The sequence below is a fragment of the Oncorhynchus clarkii genome, chromosome 8 (assembly GCF_045791955.1).
Source record: "Oncorhynchus clarkii lewisi isolate Uvic-CL-2024 chromosome 8, UVic_Ocla_1.0, whole genome shotgun sequence".
NCBI lineage: Eukaryota > Metazoa > Chordata > Actinopteri > Salmoniformes > Salmonidae > Oncorhynchus > Oncorhynchus clarkii.
Genome location: NC_092154.1, coordinates 22,830,730 through 22,855,095, shown reverse-complemented (window position 1 = coordinate 22,855,095; position 24,366 = coordinate 22,830,730). Strand labels below are relative to the sequence as shown.

At 41.5% G+C, this 24,366-nt stretch overlaps 1 protein-coding gene across 25 annotated transcripts in view; it reads left to right on the top strand.

The window, feature by feature from the left end:
• Nucleotides 1-9,840: 9,840 nt before the first annotated feature.
• LOC139415114 (afadin-like) overlaps nucleotides 9,841-24,366 on the top strand; it is a 133,743-nt gene continuing 119,217 nt past the window's right edge. For 17 of the 25 annotated variants that reach the window (XM_071162944.1, XM_071162954.1, XM_071162949.1 and 14 more), the window contains exon 1: nucleotides 9,870-10,166. In XM_071162944.1, the coding sequence (XP_071019045.1) occupies nucleotides 10,065-10,166 (102 nt within the window). In that variant the 5' untranslated portion in view covers nucleotides 9,870-10,064. Of the gene's footprint in view, nucleotides 10,167-24,366 lie in introns of all 25 variants that reach the window. The other 8 variants (XM_071162950.1, XM_071162961.1, XM_071162959.1 and 5 more) reach the window with 2 other exon arrangements.

Below are 24,366 nucleotides of genomic sequence, written 5' to 3'. Positions count from 1 at the left end.
ACGAGGAGCCAAGTGCCTGCAATTTTTCGAGGTTAGGGGAGCTCTGTTCCCATTCAGGGCCCATTTGTTTGCTAACTTAAGGGAGGATACATAGTTTTACTGCTGTGGTGTGTTCAATCATTGAGTGAGTGAGTGGGAAAGGTTTTCGAATGAAGCCTGCAGTATGTTGAGTCATTATGGGAGAAACGGTGTGAGAAGAAAGTCTCACAAACTGCTTTATTTGGCTAATAAAACATGTTGTACACCAAGGAGGTGGGGGTTACTAATTGTCTCTTTAGTGGGGCAGTGAACAACATTAAGCAATGCTGAGGGCCTATAATAAAAAATGAACTGAGTAGAAATGCAAAGGTGCACTGCACACATACAGTATCTAGTGTTTCACCTTTTTAAGCCATGTTCCTTCCAAATGTCACTGTGTATGGTTGCACTACCTACCGTTCAACGCCTTGTCTGCTACAGTCAGGCCTCTTAGAACAATGGAATGATCTTCAGATTAGTGTTTGGGGCTGTGACTCTCACGGCGTCCCTGGGTAATGGAACCAGGCAGCTTTGCTGCATCTGTTCTCTCAGGTTTGTCAGTTGAGAAGAAGCCACTGGAGAATTTTTTAAAGTCTCACCAATTTTAGAACATCCAATCCCTCAAAGTCCTTTCAGCTGTCCGACTAAGACTTTATTGTCTTTCTTGATAACATAGCGCACATTTAAGTAGACTATTTTTCATACTGTCATAATAGGTAATTGCCCTCTTTGCCTTGTCAGTTCTTATTGTTTCCCATCCTATTTTATGATATCACATTTATGGTGCTAAACGGCTCACATTTAGCTACTGATCATTGCGAGCACTAATCCCATCCATTTGCAATTTGAGGAGAGTAAGAAGTGAAGGTCAGATAATGCTTTACTACACAAATTGACCCGAGATACCCATTCCTCACCTCTGGTCTTAGTGCCAACTGTACTCTACCTCCTCTCTAATACCAGGCATTCTGGGTAGTAACGTCTCTTCCAGATTACTGCCCTCCCTTACTCCACAAATTGACCCGAGATACCCATTCCTCACCTCTGGTCTTAGTGCCAACTGTACTGTACTTCCTCTCTAATACCAGGCATTCTGGGTAGTAACGTCTCTTCCAGATTACTGCCCTCCCTTACTCCACAAATTGACCCGAGATACCCATTCCTCACCTCTGGTCTTAGTGCCAACTGTACTCTACCTCCTCTCTAATACCAGGCACCCTTCCAGATTACTGCCCTCCCTTACTCCACAAATGGAACTGGACACCACAAACCATATGTGATATTTAGACCCTCTCTCCTCCTCCTCCTCCTTCTGTAAAGAATGTTAAATGTGTGGGTGGCACTGGCAGACACAGGTAAAAACGACTCACTGGTAATGAGTCTCTTTCGATTTCTGTTCTATGACTTACAGATGGTAAGGGTAGCTCAGCAAGACAAAAAAAAAAGATGTTCCACATTGTTTCTCGTTTTGTTTCCCATTCTACAGCTGTAGGTAACCCAACCCATTCGTCTGCTCCAAATGGAAATTCCAGCTAACACAGCCTCCTATATTATCTGTCTTCATAGTCCGGTATGACAGCCCACATGGAAACACATTACAGTTTACAGAATACTACAGTATTTACTATAGAATTCAATAGTAAACTTTAGTTTAGCAGACGACACCATTCTATATACTTCCGTCCCGTCCTTGGACACTGTGCTATCTAACCTCCAAACGAGCTTCAATGCCATACAACACTCCTTCCGTGGCCTCCAACTGCTCTTAAACGCTAGTAAAACCAAATGCATGCTTTTCAACCGTTCGCTGCCTGCACCCGCATGCCTGACCAGCATCACCACCCTGGATGGTTCCGACCTTGAATATGTGGACATCTATAAGTACCTAGGTGTCTGGCTAGACTGCAAACTCTCCTTCCAGACTCAAATCAAACATCTCCAATCGAAAATCAAATCAAGAGTCGGCTTTCTATTCCGCAACAAAGCCTCCTTCACTCACGCCGCCAAACTTACCCTAGTAAAACTGACTATCCTACCGATCCTCGACTTCGGCGATATCATCTACAAAATTGCTTCCAACACTCTACTCAGCAAACTGGATGCAGTTTATCACAGTGCCATCCGTTTTGTCACTAAAGCACCTTACACCACCCACCACTGCGACTTGTATGCTCTAGTCGGCTGGCCCTCGCTACATATTCGTCGCCAGACCCACTGGCTCCAGGTCATCTACAAGTCCATGCTAGGTAAAGCTCCGCCTTATCTCAGTTCACTGGTCACGATGGCAACACCCACCCGTAGCACGCGCTCCAGCAGGTGTATCTCACTGATCATTCCTAAAGCCAACACCTCATTTGGCCGCCTTTCGTTCCAGTTCTCTGCTGCCTGTGACTGGAACGAACTGCAAAAATCGCTGAAGTTGGAGACTTTTATCTCCCTCACCAACTTCAAACATCTGCTATCTGAGCAGCTAACTGAATGCTGCAGCTGTACATAGTCTATCGGTTAACAGCCCACCTATTTTTACCTACCTCATCCCCATACTGTTTTTATTTATTTACTTTTCTGCTCTTTTGCACACCAATATGCCATCCTGTACATGATCATCTGATCATTTATCACTCCGGTGTTAATCTGCAAAATTGTAATTATTCGCCTACCTCCTCATGCCTTTTGCACACAATGTATATAGACTCCCCTTTTTTTTCTACTGTGTTACTGACTTGTTAATTGTTTACTCCATGTGTAACTCTGTGTTGTCTGTTCACACTGCTATGCTTTATCTTGGCCAGGTCGCAGTTGCAAATGAGAACTTGTTCTCAACTAGCCTACCTGGTTAAATAAAGGTGAAATAAAAAAATAAAAAAAATAAAAAAATACTATACTACACACTGTAGTATCCCTCGATCATGTGTACTTATTATAGAATGTTGTAGTATACTGTAGAATACTATAGTAAATACTATAGTGATGTCTGCAAAAACACTACAGTCAGAAAAATCCCTACACTTTTTTTAAACAATAGTAAATACTACAGTATTTAATTTGTATATACCCTTCCCATTCCCCTCCCCCATATCTCAACTGGTGTCACCCATAACTGTGAAAATTAGATGCCATGTATAGACCATATATTGTGTTCCCTACAGGTTATAGAAAAGAGCAGAAGCTCTGAGCTATCCGTTCAGACCCCAGTCCTACCTACAGGTTATAGAAAAGAGCAGAAGCTCTGAGCTATCCGTTCAGACCCCAGTCCTACCTACAGGTTATAGAAAAGAGCAGAAGCTCTGAGCTATCCGTTCAGACCCCAGTCCTACCTACAGGTTATAGAAAAGAGCAGAAGCTCTGAGCTATCCGTTCAGACCCCAGTCCTACCTACAGGTTATAGAAAAGAGCAGAAGCTCTGAGCTATCCGTTCAGACCCCAGTCCTACCTACAGGTTATAGAAAAGAGCAGAAGCTCTGAGCTATCCGTTCAGACCCCAGTCCTACCTACAGGTTATAGAAAAGAGCAGAAGCTCTGAGCTATCCGTTCAGACCCCAGTCCTACCTACAGGTTATAGAAAAGAGCAGAAGCTCTGAGCTATCCGTTCAGACCCCAGTCCTACCTACAGGTTATAGAAAAGAGCAGAAGCTCTGAGCTATCCGTTCAGACCCCAGTCCTACCTACAGGTTATAGAAAAGAGCAGAAGCTCTGAGCTATCCGTTCAGACCCCAGTCCTACCTACAGGTTATAGAAAAGAGCAGAAGCTCTGAGCTATCCGTTCAGACCCCAGTCCTACCTACAGGTTATGTCAAATTTGCTCTTTTAGTATTTCTCCAGTAGGTTTCCTGAATGAGAAAGTCTCCGCTTCTATGTCAAAGATAATAAAGCAAAAACACTATAGTAAATACGACAGTAATGTTTGCAAAAACTATACTACAGTATTGTACACGCTGCAAAAACACTACAGTAAATACTACAATATACTACAATCCGCAAAAACACTATAGTATACTACAGTAAATACTACAATATTTTTTTCATGTGGGAGCAATCATGAGTGATGTAATTGTGTGTGGGTGTGTGTGTGTTGTGTGTTTGTGTGCGTGTCAGTGTGTGTGTGTGCCTGTGTGTACTTCATTCTCCCTATGACCTCTCCTTGTGAGTTATGGTTTCACATGGTTGTTTCATCTTATTTTATCCAATCTAATGAATTCCATTCTTCCTCTCCCATGACAGACTGATGTTTAGTACACTGACCAGGAACAGAGACATTGTTCTCAGCCTTAATCATCTAGCTAGCTACTTCAAAACAAACAGTAGTACAGTAGTCATTACTGTAGTTTTATGTTTCTGCTCACAAAAACACTGACTACTGCGGAGAGCCACATTTTCCATGAATTAATTCTCTGTTGAAGCTAATTTGTAAAGCTCTCGTAACAAATTGCTGGGGGGTTATATTCATATGATGTCACCATGGAAATGAAGATGAGAGTGTAGCCTCAGTCTGCTATTCTAAAGGACATATGCAAGAGCTGGCTATATGAATGACTGTCCTTAAGGCCTTCAAGGGGATTTTTATCTAAATGTTATAAAGCTTCGGTTTTGTACCAGCAGTAATTTAACTGAGATGTCCTGGTTGTGTCAAAGAGAAGCTGCAAAATACTCACAGAAGAAAGGCAACATTGATTTAGAAAATGAATAACCAAATAATCAATTTTACTAATTACTTTACCATTTTAGATTAAAATGTAATCTGTCATATTCAAATGATTTAATCTGGAACAATAGTACTGTATAATGTTGTATATCTGTCTACACAATGGAACTGGAACGGAACTGCAGAGCAAGATGGCCTCTCATTGGTTGCCTCCCCTACTGGACCAATAAGAGCAATAAGACAGGAGGGCCATTGCTCTGTGAACCAGAAACACTACCCATGATGCCCTCATCAATATGCACTGTCTAGTCTACTGTATCTTTATTAGCAGCTTGGCAGGGCTCCACCACAGATTCCTTTTTGTGCTCCTTGATTGATGTCCTATTGTCCAGTGTGGTGCCAATGAGACAATTCATCTATATGTAGCAGTTGTGGAGGCAGCACCTTCCTGTGGGCTCAAAGTCTTCTATTATGGCAAGGCTGACTTCCTGTAACTTTAAACTGGCTTTGAATGGGGTCAGTCTTTCAAAGCACAAGCCTCATATCTAAAGCCTCATATCTAAAACTTTTTGAATTAATTTAGGTTTAACTTTTTAAATATAAATTCCTGAGCATTTCATATAGTGAAAGTATTAACCAAAAGTAGGCTATTAACCATTGAGTTGTTGATAACCTACTGTAAACCTATTCAGAATGACTAAATATGTGTGGAAGTATATACTGAACTGAAAAAGTTCTGTCTGACACAGTAGAAGTTAAAACCACAGCAGGAAACCATATTAGCAGATAACTTCCGGTCTGGGGTTATACAGTATATCTCCACCTCAGTGGCCACAGAATACAGCACAGAGTGTTAATACAGTAGTGTTTCAGCATCCTTAGAATGATGACAGTGGGAATAGGTACACCTTTCCCCTAAATATTTATATGTTTTAAAGAGCTAATATTTCACAAGTAATGTGATTTTTTACTGTACCTTTGCTTAAATGCAAATGTTTCTCCAAACTCCTCTCAACTCTCTTAGGTTCTTATTAGTGTAAACACATGTTTCTCCAAACTCCTCTCCACTCTCTTAGGTTCTTATTAGTGTAAACAAATGTTTCTCCAAACTCCTCTCCACTCTCTTAGGTTCTTATTAGTGTAAACACATGTTTCTCAAAACTCCTCTCCACTCTTTTAGGTTCTTATTAGTGTAAACACATGTTTCTCCAAACTCCTCTCCACTCTCTTAGGTTCTTATTAGTGTAAACACATGTTTCTCCAAACTCCTCTCCACTCTCTTAGGTTCTTATTAGTGTAAACAAATGTTTCTCCAAACTCCTCTCCACTCTCTTAGGTTCTTATTAGTGTAAACACATGTTTCTCCAAACTCCTCTCCACTCTCTTAGGTTCTTATTAGTGTAAACAAATGTTTCTCCAAACTCCTCTCCACTCTCTTAGGTTCTTGTTAGTGTAAACAAATGTTTCTCCAAACTCCTCTCCACTCTCTTAGGTTCTTATTAGTGTAAACAAATGTTTCTCCAAACTCCTCTCCACTCTCTTAGGTTCTTATTAGTGTAAACAAATGTTTCTCCAAACTCCTCTCCACTCTCTTAGGTTCTTATTAGTGTAAACAAATGTTTCTCCAAACTCCTCTCCACTCTCTTAGGTTCTTATTAGTGTAAACAAATGTTTCTCCAAACTCCTCTCCACTCTCTTAGGTTCTTATTAGTGTAAACAAATGTTTCTCCAAACTCCTCTCCACTCTCTTAGGTTCTTATTAGTGTAAACAAATGTTTCTCCAAACTCCTCTCCACTCTCTTAGGTTCTTATTAGTGTAAACAAATGTTTCTCCAAACTCCTCTCCACTCTCTTAGGTTCTTATTAGTGTAAACAAATGTTTCTCCAAACTCCTCTCCACTCTCTTAGGTTCTTATTAGTGTAAACAAATGTTTCTCCAAACTCCTCTCCACTCTCTTAGGTTCTTATTAGTGTAAACAAATGTTTCTCCAAACTCCTCTCCACTCTCTTAGGTTCTTATTAGTGTAAACAAATGTTTCTCCAAACTCCTCTCCACTCTCTTAGGTTCTTATTAGTGTAAACAAATGTGAATGATTTGTATTTCTCACTGCCTGAAGGCCATTACATAATTACCCGACTCCTCCGCACAACACCTGCGCCATGGCAACAATAACAAACTTCAACTGCATGCCCATGCTTACAGCAGGTTGATGAGGGAGTTTTGGTTTTTTGGACTTTTTTCTTAAAATAGCTATGTACTTTATTAATTTTTTCTTTATCAAAATTATGATTCATAGGCATCTATATTGACCTGACTGACCTATTCTTGCTCAGGTGTTACATTCAGTATTTTGAGTATACTGTGCCTTCACTGTCAACAGTTGCCATTTTGACCATCAAATCCAAACTCTGCCAGAGCAAATATTTATACAGCCCTGTCTGCCTCGACACCTTGGCTGGAGCTGTTCCAATCTAAGCCTCTTTGGTGTGACACGTAACAGGATGGCACAGGGTTGAGAGAGAGGTCTCAAAGGACACTGTCACTGTAAAAAACACCATTATATTGCTGGTGCTGCAGCTGATTAATGTATTGGCAACTCCAAGGTGGTTGATTGAGACCTTCCTCTTGACATCTAGAATATGGCTGTAATAAAGACTGTTCTGATTCTCAGGGTAAATGTGTCTTCTCCAGTGTACAGTTGAACTTGAATAAAGTCAAGAGAGCCTCTCTCTAACCTTGAGTGTGTTGTGTATTTGTTTGGTAGGCTGATCTCAAATGTGAAATTCATCACGTCTGTGAGAGGTTCCTTCTTCGGGGACGCAATTCATTTGACAGTGTGTTTTCACACCCAATAACAAAATCTAGCCACTGTTACACTTTTCCAAGACATCTGCACAACCTTTGGGATGGTGGAGAAGTCAACTCAATCAGCAGAATGTGACTTATTTAAGTTGTGATGACACATTATTGCTGTTTAGTACCATGGTGACATAGAAAAATATGTTATTTGCCTTTGTTAATTTTAGGTTAGCTATCCTTTTGATGATATTTTGCATACATGTTGACAACATTACATATACTGTATACAGTAACATGTCCTTTGCATCTAATATCTAAACATTTCCCCAGGGATGCATTCAGTTTGGTTCAACTTTTTCTATGTTGCATGATGGTTTATACTGAATTACACACGTTTCCCCTAAACGGTATGGACCGTTCTGTTTCCTGCAGTCAAATGACCTAATGGCTTCATGGGTCGAATGGTATATTTTTCATTAATTCATAATTAATAAATCCAGTATTTCCAGTGTAATATCGGGATGCAAACTCAACATTTAATACATTTCAACTCTATATCTGAAATGTCTTATTTTTTTAAGCCCATAGCCATGTGTATGAGGTGTGTACTTTTGTTTCACAGTATATTTGTTTAAGACTACCAAGAAACACTCTGTGTGACCCTGATTTAGCCCACTGCAGTAATTAGTAACCGTTGAGGTATGCTTTCTCCCATTCCATGGGTGTGGAGATGTGTGGCCTGATCAATATGGGTGTGATCATTTTAAAACACATTTATCCTGCAGCACACAGCATGCACAATCACTCTCTGGGTAAACATAATCCCACCATTCTCCAACTGGTCGTTCAGTACCATTTCCTTTGAATTAAACGTTGCACACTGTTCTGTTGAACTCAACACACTCCAGTTTTCCAACACACATATCTCCCTCTGTTGGCCAGGCTAGGGATAAGGCTAATTTAATTGTGATAATTGAAATTCCATTATGGTGTGAAATGTGTCCCCTGATATAGATATAAAATGGTGGGAGGTGAAATCACACCTCTGCAAAAAGAGCCATGCTAGCACAAGCATTCATCAGCTCAGTAAAATGGCACAAAGCAAAAATAGTCAGTTACAAGGTAAAAACAGAAATTAAGATGGACTAAACCAAAGTAATTTTCATTCACAATATATGTCCAACTGAATGTTACTGACTGACCTTGTCTTTATTTACTTGTGTCTGATGGAATGATTGGTGCATTTAGATGTCCTCTTTGATGAAGAGTAAAGTACTATCTTAGTAGACAGAAAACATCCATTTATCCTCTGATTTCTACTCTATCCCCTGGCCCTGGTATAAAAATGCTTTGTCTTGCTCTGTAGGATGGTATAGACTCTACTTAGCTGTATCGTGCCCAGCCATGTGTGTCCATATAGCCTTAGCACGCAGGCAGCCCAGTACTGACGCAATGTAATGATGTAAATGAACTCATATTGTGTCAGTGGCCACAGTAGCCCTGCCTGCCTCATTGACTTGACTGCTGCCCAGGACTGCACAGCTGGGCTCGTCAGGTCTAATGTGATGCTGTCTGACTGTGCACGCCCCATGGCCCTTCCACTTTCGCATGAGCACAGGAGCGAAAGCTACGCCGGATAGGCCACACAGACATGAGCCAAAGCTCTGTTCATCCCAATTTTTATGATCCCATACAACATTACATTATCCTGTCTGACAATTACAGCACACACTAAAGCAAGAGGTTGTTGTATTCAATGCTGACCTTTCCAACGCTTTTAGTCTAGATCATTGTACCAAACTTACTTCAGAGTCAGAATGTTGCTGTAGCAATAAATGAGTATCACTTAGGAGGCTATCACCATTTGAACCTTCAATCACATGGTAGGCCTATGTCATGTTTCTTAGATCCAAAACAAACCTCTGTCTCAGTGGGTGTGGTCACAGGATGATGGCATTGCCATGGTAGCCAGTGTGACATTCAACCATATTGTTCAACCTGCTGACTCAGATCTGTTTGGGGACAAGGAGGGAGACAGGGTTCCCTTCAATGCTTGTTTACTTGATAAAACACATAGGCCAACTGTCATATTAGATTACATAGAATTAGATGACAATTTACACAAATACTTCATATTTTCCTGAAAAGATTCAGTAGTCATTAAATTACAGTAAAATACAATGACCTGTCTGTGAATTTACAAAGTTTCATTGACCATTCTCATGGTCACCCAAATGACAATTGAAATGTTTATATATGTATTGTATTGACTGGACACTGTACTGGAGTCGAACTAGTTAACGCAGGGAAAGGCACACATCACTGTTGTGCTCGTGCAGGGCACATTGTAAGGGCGTGAGCGCGCGCTGAAATAGTCCCATTTGCTTCCCTGGGAGAGAGAACCGGGTGCGGTAAGCGAGAGAGGAGAACGCGGAAACAGCAGGAGCGGTCCGCAAGAGGTACAGCTACCGGTGACAGCGAAACACTCGAACGGTATAGAGCCCAGATCCTGGGTGCATTTTTTTCGTGAAGTTATCGGATCAGAGTTTTTTTTTATCGCTGTAAGGGGATTTTTCTTCAGTAGAGAGTCATTCGGGATTCAGAATGTCGGGGAGCAGGGAGGATGAGCGGCGGAAACTAGCCGATATCATTAACCACTGGAACGCCAACCGGCTTGACCTGTTCGAGATCAGCCAACCCACCGAGGTGAGTCCGTGGACCTTCCCTGAGCACAGGCCGCACCCGTCGGGCGAGAGTCAATCATTCCTAAATGGGAAGAAGACCAGAGGATACGCGTGCGGATTCTCTAGTCTGATAATGAATTATGAAAAACTGTCAACCAAACACATTTGTTAACAAATACCTGTATAGTATTATTGAAATGGTCAAATGACCACAACTGTCTCAAACTCGAAAAACAAATTATCCACACCGTAATCTCAAATCAAACTAGCTACTGAGCTAACCAACCTGACAACAGGATCATTGGCGCCAGCTAACGTAATGTCTGAGAGCTAGCTAGAAAGACAGTTCGAGGCTGTTTTCTTGCTCACCACCAGCAGCACGCTTCGGTTTATAGCTGTGGCAAGTGCATGCAATGGCGGACGAGGTGAATACAGTAATTGATGCAATAGATTGTATACTTGTAGTCACACTTAACTATTCGCTACCAAGCTAGCTAGCATCTAAACACACACAGATGCAATCCAACGTGGACGGTTACCTGGAAAATCACGACTCCAAATCTCGCTATTTACAGATAGACAAACAATTGTATTGCATGTATTGTGCTGGTTAAAAAAATTAGCTACGTTCACATTGTAAACAAGTGAAGCACACATTAGCTAACAGTAGTAAGCTCATGTCGCTAGATTGTCGTTTGGTCATTTTGTATTTCAGCACCATGATTATGGATAGCAGCAATTTTAAACACCGGCTTCTTTAGTTAGCTATCTTAGATATCATTCTAACGTTATCGAGAGTGTTGAGTTGGGATGATGACTAGCCCAGTCAGTAATGAACTAAAGGAACATAACGTTACTCATTAAAGCCATGTTCTTTGCCACTCATCATGTAGCTATGTCACTAGGCCGTAAGGTAGCTAGTTGGTGTCAATAAGCATTACTTCTACTATATCAAATAAGTGTTTGCTAAGACAATGTTAAATATTTAACCTGTTGCTGGGTGTCTCAATATAGCCCGATGGCTGGCTAGCTAGCTAGACTATCGTTAAATGGTCTGACACTGACCATTTATGATGATGGTTGGTTAGCTAGTTATCTCTTTTCTAATCTATACTAGCTACTAAAATGAGTCGTGTTCTTGCGTCTCCTGTCGTGTTTATATTTACTGCATCCAACACGCACGTGGTTGTTGTTTTTGTCTGATGGGTTTCAGATCTAGCTAATATTTGTTAGTGTGTGTGTACAGTTTGCTACATGGGGTAACGTGTTTTTTAGGCGCGCAGGCAGCAGCCAGCTAACCCCACCTCCTTGCTCCGAGTTGCAAGACAAGTCAAAGCATTGGGGGTGATGGGGGTCCCCTCTGATCCGATTAATTAGCTTTGGACAGAAGGACAGCCTCACTGTCAGCTAGGCCTAACTGTTGCTGCTGTGTTCCTGTAGTCCTGAGTCAGTATTCCCCTGCTCTTATTGCTTAAATATAATTTGCTTTTGTGATGGTTTGGTTAACATGTCTCACATGCAACACACACCCCCCTCCCCATTATAGTCATTGCTCTCCACACCCACAACCCTATGTCAATTTTGTATTTCCTCCATTGTTCATGAACTTGCCAACAAAATGTTAGAGATTGTTGGATGTCATTAACATAATAACATTCTGCATCAAGCCTAGAGGTTGACTGATTAATCGGAATCGCCGATTTAATTAGGGTCGATTTCAAGTTTTCATAACAATCGCATATAGGTATTTTTGGACACCAATTTGGCCTATTATTATTATTTTTTACACCTTTATTTATAATTTTATATAACTAGGTAAGTCAGTTAACACATTCTTATTTTCAATGATTACCTAGGAACGGTGGGTTAACTGCCTTGTTCAGGGGCAGAATGACAGATTTTTACCTTGTCAGCTCAGGGATTCAATCTTGCAACCTTACAGCTAACTAGTCCAACGCTCTGATTACATTGCACTCCACGAGGAGACTGCCTGTTACACGAATGCAGTAAGAAGCCAGGGTAAGTTGCTAGCTAGCATTAAACTTATCTTATAAAAAACAATTAATCATTCATAATCACTAGTTAACTACACATGGTTGATGATATTACTAGTTTATCTAGCGTGTCCTGCGTTGCATATAATCGATGCGGTATATAGTCGCGAAAAAGGTCTGTCTTGCTCCAATGTGTACCTAACCATAAACATCCATGCCTTTCTTAAAATCAATTCACAAGTATATATTTTTAAACCTGCATATTTAGTTAATATTGCCTGCTAACCTGGCTCGTTACAAACTCTGTGAAGACTATTTCTTCCTAACCAAAGACAGCCAACTTCGCCAAACGGGGGATGATTTAACAAAAGCGCATTTGCGAAAAAAGCACAATCGTTGCACGACTGTACCTAACCATAAACATCAATGCCTTTCTTAAAATCAATACACAGAAGTACATATTTTTAAACCTGCATATTTTGCTAAAATACATCCAGGTTAGCAGGCAATATTAACCAGGTGAAATTGTGTCACTTCTCTTGCGTTCATTGCACGCAGAGTCAGGGTTTATGCAACAGTTTGGGCCGCCTAATTTGCCAGAATTTTACGTAATTATGACATAACATTGAAGGTTGTGCAATGTAACAGGAATATTTAGACTTATGGATGCCACCCGTTAGATAAAATACGGCACGGTTCCGTATTTCACTGAAAGAATAAACGTTTTGTTTTCGAGATGATAGTTTCCGGATTCGACCATATTAATAACCTAAGGCTCGTATTTCTGTGTGTTATTATGTTATAATTAAGTCTATGATTTGATAGAGCAGTCTGACTGAGCGATGGTAGGCACCAGCAGGCTCGTAAGCATTCATTCAAACAGCACTTTCGTGCGTTTTGCCAGCAGCTCGTCGCTGTGCTTCAAGCATTGAGCTGTTTATGACATCAAGCCTATTAACTCCCGAGATTAGGCTGGTGTAACCGATGTGAAATGGTTAGCTAGTAAGCGGGGTGCGCACTAATAGCGTTTCAAACGTCACTTGCTCTGAGACTTGGAGTGGTTGTTCCCCTTGCAGAGGGGCTTTTGTGGTGCGATGGGTAACGCTGCTTCGAGGGTGGCTGTTGTCGATGTGTTCCTGGTTCGAGCCCAGGTAGGGGCGAGGAGAGGGACAGACGCTATACTGTTACACTGGCAATACTATAGTGCCTATAAGAACATCCAATAGTCAAAGGTATATGAAACACAAATTGTATAGAGAAATTGTCCTATAATTCATATAATAACCTCAACCTAAAACTTCTTACCTTGGAATATTAAAGGAACCACCAGCTTTCATATGTTCTCATGTTCTGAGCAAGGAACTTAAACGTTAGCTTTTTTACATGGCACATATTGCACTTTTACTTTCTTCTCCAACACTTTGTTTTTGCATTATTTCAACCAAATTGAAACTGTTTCATTTTATTTGAGTGCTAAATATATTTTATTGATGTATAATAGGAAGTTAAAATAAGTGTTCATTCAGTATTGTTGTAATTGTCATTATTACAAATATATATTTTTTTAAATCGTCCAATTAATCGCTATCAGCTTTTTTGGTCCTCCAATAATCGGTATCAGTGTTAAAAAATCATAATCGGTCGACCTCTAATCAAGGCTTCTATGTCATTTTTAGCCCATGTGTGACAACCGCTCCTTCAGCCAAAAAAGTATACATTTCTTGCAAAGATGTTAATGACATGGTTTTATAGCATGACCCCATGGCTGGTTATTTTAAAGCAGGTGGGTCAGTGTATCTCTTTCCTCTATGTCCTGTGGAATTCACTTCCTTTTTTCCCTTTCCCCTTAATAGTCTTGATCAATGCTATAAGATATTCAACTAGTTGTAACTGCTGACCAAGTCTCTATCCTTTGGAGTAGGGCCAAAATACAGTACCAGCAGTCTTAAAGGCTTACATTTTAAAACCAACCAAACAGCATTTTCCTCACCAACTTCGTATTGATCCTCATTAGCTGCATGGCTTGAGAGAGGGTGGATGGAAACTTTTGACTGGCCCAAATCAAAGCCCTGTGGAGCACTGCATCCTGTCAGAAGGTTGGGTCTGTTTGTCAGAAAACAGTTTTGTCGTAATCCGGGTTTCCATTCCATCCATGTGGAAGCCAGGGATTTGATTGTTGATGTCAGTGGAACGGTTCACCTTTTAGAACCTGTCATATACGCCCTCTGTGTGCAATGTGTGCCGACTGTGATCCTGGGGGAATGCTGCGTATGTTGACTATGGGTTGGATTGGCCAGAAATTAAGCGCCTGTCTCTTTTGTGTGCTACTGCTACCAACCAAATGAAAGCACAGCTAGTTTTTGTTATATTTTGAATGGAAAGAGGACTGAGTTAGTGATCAGAGCAACATAATGTATATTCAAACGGAACATCTGACCCTTTGATGGATAATGTTTATTCCCAGTTTGTTTTTAACCATGCTGTTGTTGTGTTCTGCCTTAAACAAGGACAACATGAAATACCTTGTTAATTTATCTGCTTTCAACATCCATTAGCAAAAGACTGATGTCAGGTGGCCTTGAGAAGGGGGGGGGGGGGGGGGGGGGGGGGTTGTTATTTCTCAAGGTCATGTATAACATGAGGTTCTTGTCCTGCAGCCCTCTCTAGCATGTGACTTGTTGCCAGGGTTGGGTAGGTTACTTTCTAAATGTAATCCATTACTAGTTACCTGTCAAATTGTAATCGGTAATGTAACTTTTGGATTACCCAAACTCAGTAACATAATCTGATTACATTCAGTTACTTTTAGATTACTTCCCCCATAACAGCCTCTTAAGGATTGGACACCTTTTTTCTAAAATTTTTGCCTAAAATGACATACCCAAATCTAACTGCCTGTAGCTCAGGACCTGAAGCAAGGGTATGCATATTCTCATCTTTGAAATTCAAGAGAAATTCACCGATCCCGTAGCGTTTGAGGCATTAGAAGAAGACAGAAATGTATGTTACCAATTGAACGGCATCTATTGCAGGATAAATCCATGTTAAAGTTTACATAGCTGGCCATATATGGATGTTACATTTTACTTAATGGGTTGGTTATGTAGACTTCTTCATTCTAATGATCAATTAGCCTTTTAAAATGATAACCTTGGATAAGCTAACACAACGTGCCATTGGAACACAGGAGTAATGGTTTGTGATAATGGGCCTCTGTACGCCTATGTAGATATTCCATTACAAAGTCTAAAAATGGATGTAGGAACTAGAGAGACTTAAAGGAGCAATCAAAAGTGTGCGAGTTTGAGCATGTGTCCTTTAGCATTAATTAGATTGAGCAATAAATGCCTCACTTTTATTCCATAGGCTGGGATCTGCGTTATGCAGCTGTTGCAAGAGTGCATTTTTTACTGGCTGTTCACTGGTTTCAAAAACAATGATTGATAGGCAGCTTAGACTTCTTGAATTTAACAATTATTGGGTTCAAATACACATTTAGATTTGTGAACAGCCATCCACAATCCGTAAGGCGCAAATAGAAAAATGACAGAGCAGCAGTGTGATTCACATCAATGTGCAATGTAGATATCAATAGTAAGTGATATCCATATCGCCATAGACTACACCACCGCTGTTATCCTTACCTCCAAGCGTTTAATCAAGTTGGATAATCTTTTGATGCTGAAGGCAGTCTCACCATTGGAAGACATGGCTTGGGCTGTAGCCTACAAAAGCCTGTTCTTGCTCTTTTCCCGCGATCCATCAAACACATTTGGTGTGTCATCATAGTAGTCTCTGATTTATGGTCAGACTTGAACAAATGTAAACTTGCGCCTTTTTTCAATGCTGATTTGAATGTCATTGAGAAAACACAATTTTTTCCCGCATAAACATTAACATTAATCTCTGTGCCAATTCACCACAAACTGTTATATTAACTCATACATTGGAGGTTGTGTGAAGGATTGTGGTTTCATAGAAAGCCCCATGAAGTGTTGTTTTGAAGAGTGTATTGGATATACAGTGCAATCAGAATCTATTCAGACACCTTTACTTTTCCACACACACACTACCTCATAATGACAAAGCAAAAACAGGTTTTTAGATTTTTTTTGTGTATATATATATATATATACAGTGCCTTGCGAAAGTATTCGGCCCCCTTGAACTTTGCGACCTTTTGCCACATTTCAGGCTTCAAACATAAAGATATAAAACTGTATTTTTTTATGAAGAATCAACAACAAGTGGGACACAATCATGAAGTGGAACGACATTTATTGGATATTTCAAACTTTTTTAGCAAATCAAAAACTGAAAAATTAGGCGTGCAAAATTATTCAGCCCCTTTACTTTCAATGCCGCAAACTCTCTCCAGAAGTTCAGTGAGGATCTCTGAATGATCCAATGTTGACCTAAATGACTAATGATGATAAATACAATCCACCTGTGTGTAATCAAGTCTCCGTATAAATGCACCTGCACTGTGATAGTCTCAGAGGTCCGTTAAAAGCGCAGAGAGCATCATGAAGAACAAGGAACACACCAGGCAGGTCCGAGATACTGTTGTGAAGAAGTTTAAAGCCGGATTTGGATACAAAAAGATTTCCCAAGCTTTAAACATCCCAAGGAGCACTGTGCAAGTGATAATATTGAAATGGAAGGAGTTTCAGACCACTGCAAATCTACCAAGACCTGGCAGTCCCTCTAAACTTTCAGCTCATACAAGGAGAAGACTGATCAGAGATGCAGCCAAGAGGCCCATGATCACTGGATGAACTGCAGAGATCTACAGCTGAGGTGGGAGACTCTGTCCATAGGACAACAATCAGTCGTATATTGCACAAATCTGGCCTTTATGGTAGAGTGGCAAGAAGAAAGCCATTTCTTAAAGATATCCATAAAAAGTGTCGTTTAAAGTTTGCCACAAGCCACCTGGGAGACACACCAAACATGTGGAAGAAGGTGCTCTGGTCAGTTGAAACCAAAATTGAACTTTTTGGCAACAATGCAAAACGTTATGTTTGGCGTAAAAGCAACACAGCTGAACACACCATCCCCACTGTCAAACATGGTGGTGGCAGCATCATGGTTTGGGCCTGCTTTTCTTCAGCAGGGACAGGGAAGATGGTTAAAATTGATGGGAAGATGGATGGAGCCAAATATAGGACCATTCTGGAAGAAAACCTGATGGAGTCTGCAAAAGACCTGAGACTGGGACGGAGATTTGTCTTCCAACAAGACAATGATCCAAAACATAAAGCAAAATCTACAATGGAATGGTTCAAAAATAAACATATCCATGTGTTAGAATGGCCAAGTCAAAGTCCAGACCTGAATCCAATCGAGAATCTGTGGAAAGAACTGAAAACTGCTGTTCACAAATGCTCTCCATCCAACCTCACTGAGCTCGAGCTGTTTTGCAAGGAGGAATGGGAAAAAAATTCAGTCTCTCGATGTGCAAAACTGATAGAGACATACCCCAAGCGACTTACAGCTGTAATCGCAGCAAAAGGTGGCGCTACAAAGTATTAACTTAAGGGGGCTGAATAATTTTGCACGCCCAATTATTCAGTTTTTGATTTGTTAAAAAAGTTTGAAATATCCAATAAATGTCGTTCCACTTCATGATTGTGTCCCACTTGTTGTTGATTCTTCACAAAAAAATACAGTTTTATATCTTTATGTTTGAAGCCTGAAATGTGGCAAAAGGTCGCAAAGTTCAAGGGGGCCGAATACTTTCGCAAGGCACTGTATATACATACACACACACACACACACACACACACAAAAAAAACTGAAGTTTTACATTTGTACTCCTTGGATGTGTGCTTAGGGTCGTTGCCCTGTTGGAAGTTGAACCTTCGCCCCAGTCTGGGTTCCTGAGCGCTCTAGAAGTGGTTTTCATCAAGGATCTCTCTCTGTATTTTGCTCCGTTCATCTTTCCCTCAATCCTGACTTGTCTCCCAGTCCCTGCCGCTGAAAAACATCCCCACAGCATGATGCTGCCACCGTATGGATGGTATTGGCCAGGTTATGAGCGGTGCCTGACGTGAAGCGACGGTTGGCATTCAGGCCAAGAGTTCAATCTTAGTTTCATCAGACCAGAGAATCTTGTTTAGGTGCCTTTTGGGAAAACTCCAAGCGGACTGTCATGTGCCTTTTTTACTGAGGAGTGGCTTTTGTCTGGCCACTCTACCATCAAGGCCTGATTGGTGGAGGGCTGTAGAGATGGTTGTCTTTCTGGAAGGTTCTCCCATCTCCACATAGGAGCTCTGTCAGAGTGACCATTGGGTTGTTGCTCACCTTCCTGACCAAGGACCTTCTCCCCCGATTGCTCAGTTTGGCATGGCGGCCAGCTCTAAGAAGAGTCTTGGTGGTTCCACATTTCTTCCATTAAAGAGTGATGGAGTCCACTGTGTTCTTGGATCTTCAATGCTGCAGAAATGTTAAACATTTCTCAAAACCTGTTTCTGATTTGTCATTATGGGGAAGTGTGTGTAGATTGAGGATTTTTTTTTATTTAATAAATTTTCGAATAAGGCTATAACGTAATGACATTTGGAAAAATTCAAGAGGTCTGAATACCTTCTGAGTGCACTGAACATTAATAGATTGCCCTGACAGAGATGGTCGCCTCGCTTTGCGTTCTTAGGAAACTATGCAGTATTTCAATTTTTTTTATGTATTATTTCTTACATTGTTAGCCCAGGAAATCTTAAGTGTTATTACATACAGCCAGGAAGAACTATTGGATAGAAGAGCAACATTACGACCAGGAATACGACTTTCCCGAAGTGAATCCTCTGTTTGGACCACCACCGAGGACAATGGATCAAATCCAATTAGGCGTCTCAAAACAGCAGCTCCACAGAAGGGGCAGACGGAGTGGTCTTCTGGTCAGGCTCCGGAGACGGGCACATCGCTCCCGAGTATACTACTCGCCAATGTCCAGTCTGTTGACAACAAGGTAGATGAAATTCGAGCAAGGGTTGCCTTCCAGAGAGACATCAGAGATGGTGACATTCTCTGTTTCACGGAAACATGGCTCACTCGGGATACGTTATCAGAGTCGGTACAGCCACCCGGATTCTTCATGCATCGCGCCGACAGAAACAAACATTTCTCTGGTAAGAAGGGGGGGGTATGCCTTATACCCAGACTACACCGCTCGTGAGCAAAATAAATGTAGGAATCTATGTTATTCAATTATTGCACCCACACTGCCTGCAAGCATCAACAAGCGTCTGCTTTGCCAAGGGCTAAAATAGAAGTCATTCCTATTTCTGACGCAGATCGCGCTGCAAGTCCTGCCTCTCCCATCTCATAATTGGTTTATAGAAGCAGGTACCCACGTGCCATCTCCTCATTGGTTATACCCACGTGGGTGATTGAAAGATGAACTTTGTTGCCGGTCGTTGTGGTAATACTATGAAAGTTTAGATGCCAATCACCATATAAGTTCAAAGATGTAAAAACCTGGAAGGAGGAGATATGACTAGAAACGATTCGGTTGACCGTTTTATATGTGGATTAATTGTCGGAGTAGAGGACCTTGTGCATTTCAGGTAAAATAACAACTCAATGTTTATATCCCAGGACAAGTTAGCTAGCAACAGCAAGCTAGCTAAATAGGACAAATTAGCTATCAGGTGCAAGCTAGCTAGCTAAATTGCCATACATGTTTAATGCTTTTCGACCTGTCCCCAAATGAATGTAATTGGTTCAGAGTTTGTTTTGATATTTTAACCTGCGTGTCGTGATCGCGTTTGGTGTGGGGGGACAAAATACATTTATGCACGATGGCGCACATGCACAGCCGGTTTGGGTTCCGTGTCATGATTAACAAGTTGTGGTGTGATCATAACAACATACAGGAACCCTAGTCCTTTTGTTCACCAGACCTAGAATTCCTTACAATCAAATGTCGACCGCATTATCTACCAAGAGAATTCTCTTCGATTATAATCACAGCCATGTATATCCCTCCCCAAGCAAACACCTCGATGGCCCTGAAATAACTTAATTGGACTCTATATAAACTGTAAACCACATATGTTGAGGCTGCATTTATTGTAGCTGGGGATTTTAACAAAGCTAATTTGAAATTTAGGGAGCCTTGTTTTATCAAGGTATCGAATGCGCAACCCGGGCTGGCAGTATTCTGGATCATTGCTACTCTAACTTCTGCAACGCATACAAAGCCCTCCCTCGCCCTCCTTTCGGAAAATCTTACTCCGACTCCATTTTGTTGCTCCCAGCCTATAGACGGAAACTAAAACAGGAAATGCCCGTGCTCAGGTCTGTTCAACGCTGGTCCGACCAATCGGATTCCACGCTTCAAGATCACGTGGTCTGGGATATGTTCCGGACAGCCTCGGACAACAACATTGATGTATGCGCTGATTCGGTGAGCGAGTTTATTAGCAAGTGCATCGGTGACAGTGGATTGATTGCAGCATTCGCACAAAACTGAAAGTGCGAACCACTGTTTTTAATCATGGCAAGACGACTGGGAAAATGACAGAATACAAACAGTGTAGCTATTCCCTCCACAAGGCAATCAAACAAGCTAAGCGTCAGTATAGAGACAAAGTAGAGTCGCAATTCAACGGCTCAGACACGAGAAGTATGTGGCAGGTTCTACAGTCAATCACAAATTACAAAAAGAAAACCAGCCCCGTCGCAGACATGGACGTCTGCGGCATCTCCTTCACCGCGGCCAACATGAGTAAAACATTTAAACGTGTTAACCCTCACAAGGCTGCCGGCCCAGACGGCATCCCTAGCCGTGTCCTCTGAGTACGCGCAGACCAGCTGGCTGGTGTGTTTATGGACATATTCAATCAATCCCTATCCCAGGCTGCTGTTCCCACATGCTTCAAGAGGGCCACCATGGTTCCTGTTCCCAAGGAAGCTAAGGTAACTGAGCTAAACGACTATCGACCCGTAGCACTCACGTCTGTCATCATGAAGTGCTTTGAGAGACTAGTCAAGGATCATATCACCTTCACCCTACCTGACACCCTAGACCTACTCCAATTTGCTTACCGCTCCAATAGGTCCACAGATGACGCAATCGCAACCACACTGCATACTGCCCTAACCCATCTGGACAAGAGGAATACCTATGTAAGAATTCTGTTAATCAATTACAGCTCAGCATTTAACACCGTAGTACCCTCTCTACTCAACATTAAGCTCAAGACCCTGGGTCTCAACCCCGCCCTGTGCAACTGGGTCCTGGACTTCCTGACAGGCCGCCCACCAGGTGATGAGGATAGGAAACAACATCTCCACCTCGCTGATCCTCAACACTGGGGCCCCACAATGGTGCGTTCTCAGCCCTCTCCTGTACTCCCTGTTCCCTCATGACTGCATGGCCATGCACGCCTCCAACTAAGTCTTCAAGTCTGCAGACGACACTATAGTGGTAGGCTTGATTACCAACAACGACGAGACGGCCTACAAGGAGGAGGTGAGGGCCCTCGGAGTGTGGTGTCAGGAAAATAACCTCCCACTCAACGTCAAGAAAACAAAGGAGATGATTGGGGACTTCAGGAAACAGCAGAGGGTGCACTCCTCTGTCCACATCGACGGGACATTAGTGGAGAAGGTGGAAAGTTTAAGTTCCTAGGCGTACACATCACGGACAAACTGAAATGGTCAACCCACACAGACGGTGTGGTGAAGAAGGTGCAGCAGTGCCTCTTCAACCTCAGAAGGCTGAAGATATTTGGCATGTCACCGAAAACACTCAAGCTTTTACAGATGCACAATCGAGAGCATCCTGTCGGGCTGTATCACCGCCTGGTACGGCAACTGCTCCACCCACAACCGTAAGGCTCTCCAGAGGGTAGTGAGGTCTGCACAACGCATCACCGGGAGCAAACTACCTGCCCTCCAGGACACATACACCACCCGATGTCACAGGAAGGCCAAAAAGATCATCAAGGACAACAACCACCCGAGCCACTGCCTGTTCACCCCGCTATCATCCAGAAGGTGAAGTCATTACAAGTGCATCAAAGCTGGGACAGAGAGACTGGAAAAACAGCTTCTCTCAAGGCCATCAGACTATTAAACAGCCATCACTAATATTGAGTGGCTGCTGCCAACATACTGACTCGAATCTCTAGCCACTTTAATAATTAAAAATTGGATGTAATAAATGTATCACTAGTCACTTTAAACAATGCCGCTTCAAATAATGTTTACATATCCTACATTACTCATCTCATACGTATATACTGTACTCTATACCATCTACTGCATCTTGTCTATGCTGCACAACCATCATTCATCTATATATTTATATATACATATTCTTATTCATTCCTTTACACTTGTGTGTGTATAAGGTAGTTGTTGTGAAATGGTTAGATTACTTGTTAGATATTACTGCACGGTCGGAACTAGAAGCACAAGCATTTCGCTACACTTGCATTAACATCTGCTAACCATGTGTATGTGACCAATAAAATGTGATTTAATGTAGTTTTGAGGTAAAGAACCTATCACCATAAATACACGAGCAGAATCTCAACCAATGGTGCCGGTCTTGCTTCATCAAGTCTTAAGATTTAAATTGATCAAAGCCATTGTGTTTGATTTGTCACACCTATTTTCTTTACACTTTCATTTCAGGTTTACCATCTCCATGGAGATTTTTCCCCTGCATTGAAATACACTGAACAAAAATCTAAATGCAGCATGCAACAATTTCAAAGATTTTATTAACCTATTTTTAACTAGGCAAGTCATATTACTGAGTTACAGTTCATATAAGGAAATCAGTCAATTAAAATAAACAAATTAGGCCCTAATCTATGAATTTCATATGACTGGGAATACAGTTAGGCATCTGTTGGTCACAGATACATAAAAATAAATAGGCGCGTAGATCAGAAAACCAGTCTGTATCAACATTCTGTTGTGTGACAAAATTGCACATTTTAGTGGTTTTTTATTGTCCCCAGCACAATGTTGACCTGTGTAATGATCATGCTGTTTAATCAGCTTCTTGATATGCCACACCTACACCTGTCAAGTGGATGGATTATCTTGACAAAGGAGAAATGTTCACAATCAGGGATGTAACATTTGTGCACAAATTGAGAGAAATAAGCTTTTTGTGCGTATGGAACATTTCTGGGATCTCGTATTTCAGCTCATGAAACATGGAACCAACACTTGTAGCGTTTAAAAAAAATAAATTTGTTCAGGAAATGTACACACACACTGAAGCATCCTTGTGTGTGTGCTCGCTGTGTACTGTAGTTATACTTTACACAGAATAGACACAGTTACCCACAGGTCCAACAGCTGTAATTTGTGAGTTTATAATCCAGAGAGTGGTTATATGTGGGAACCTGGGAGTGGGCTGTCTGGGATTAGCACATCCTGACTGTGTATTTGGATCAGTCATTCCCTCTGTGACTGTTTGTTGCGGCTCATACTGGGGCGGCAGGTAGCCTAGTGGTTAGAGTGTTGTACTAATAACCGAAAGGTTGCAGGATCGAATCCCCCAGCTCTTAATAAATCTGTACATCCCGCTCTCCTCCGTCTCCTCTACTGGGAGATAAAGCTGTAAATTAGTTCTATGTCACTGCTCAAGGCTGGCTGCCTGTGTGTGACTGTATTTAGCTGAGAAATCTCTGTTAGCGTAATGGCTCTCAGTTCATTAGGAAGTGGCCCAAAGATCACGAACACAACTTGTCTTACTGGCTTCAAATTGAATTATGGCCCTTATCTCATGGCCAGACTGGCTATTACACTTCCTGGTCTGTCTAATCTATGCCTGATGCTGTATTATGTTGAGTGATCCAAAGCAGAACACATTTCCATTAACAAATGTTGCACTTTGGCTAATTGGTCACATGATGTGGTAAGGACGGTGACTTTATTTTTCCTATGCCGTTACCACAGGTGCTTTCATGTGAATGCGTCTCTGCCTCTCCCTGATACTGTTATTCTGATGTGGATCTCGCACACACACACAATCTTAAACAGAGTAGCAGCAGCATAAATTATCATACATCCTGTTGCCTAGTCACCTTATCCCTTTACATATGTACCTCCATCACTCGTGTCCCTGCACATTGTAAATAGGGTATTAGAACTGATCCTGTATGTAGCTTCTTTCTCCTGTTCTTATTCTTTTCTTTTTTTTGTACTGCATTGTTGGGTTTAGAGCTTGTAAGAAAGGCATTTCACTGTACTTGTGCA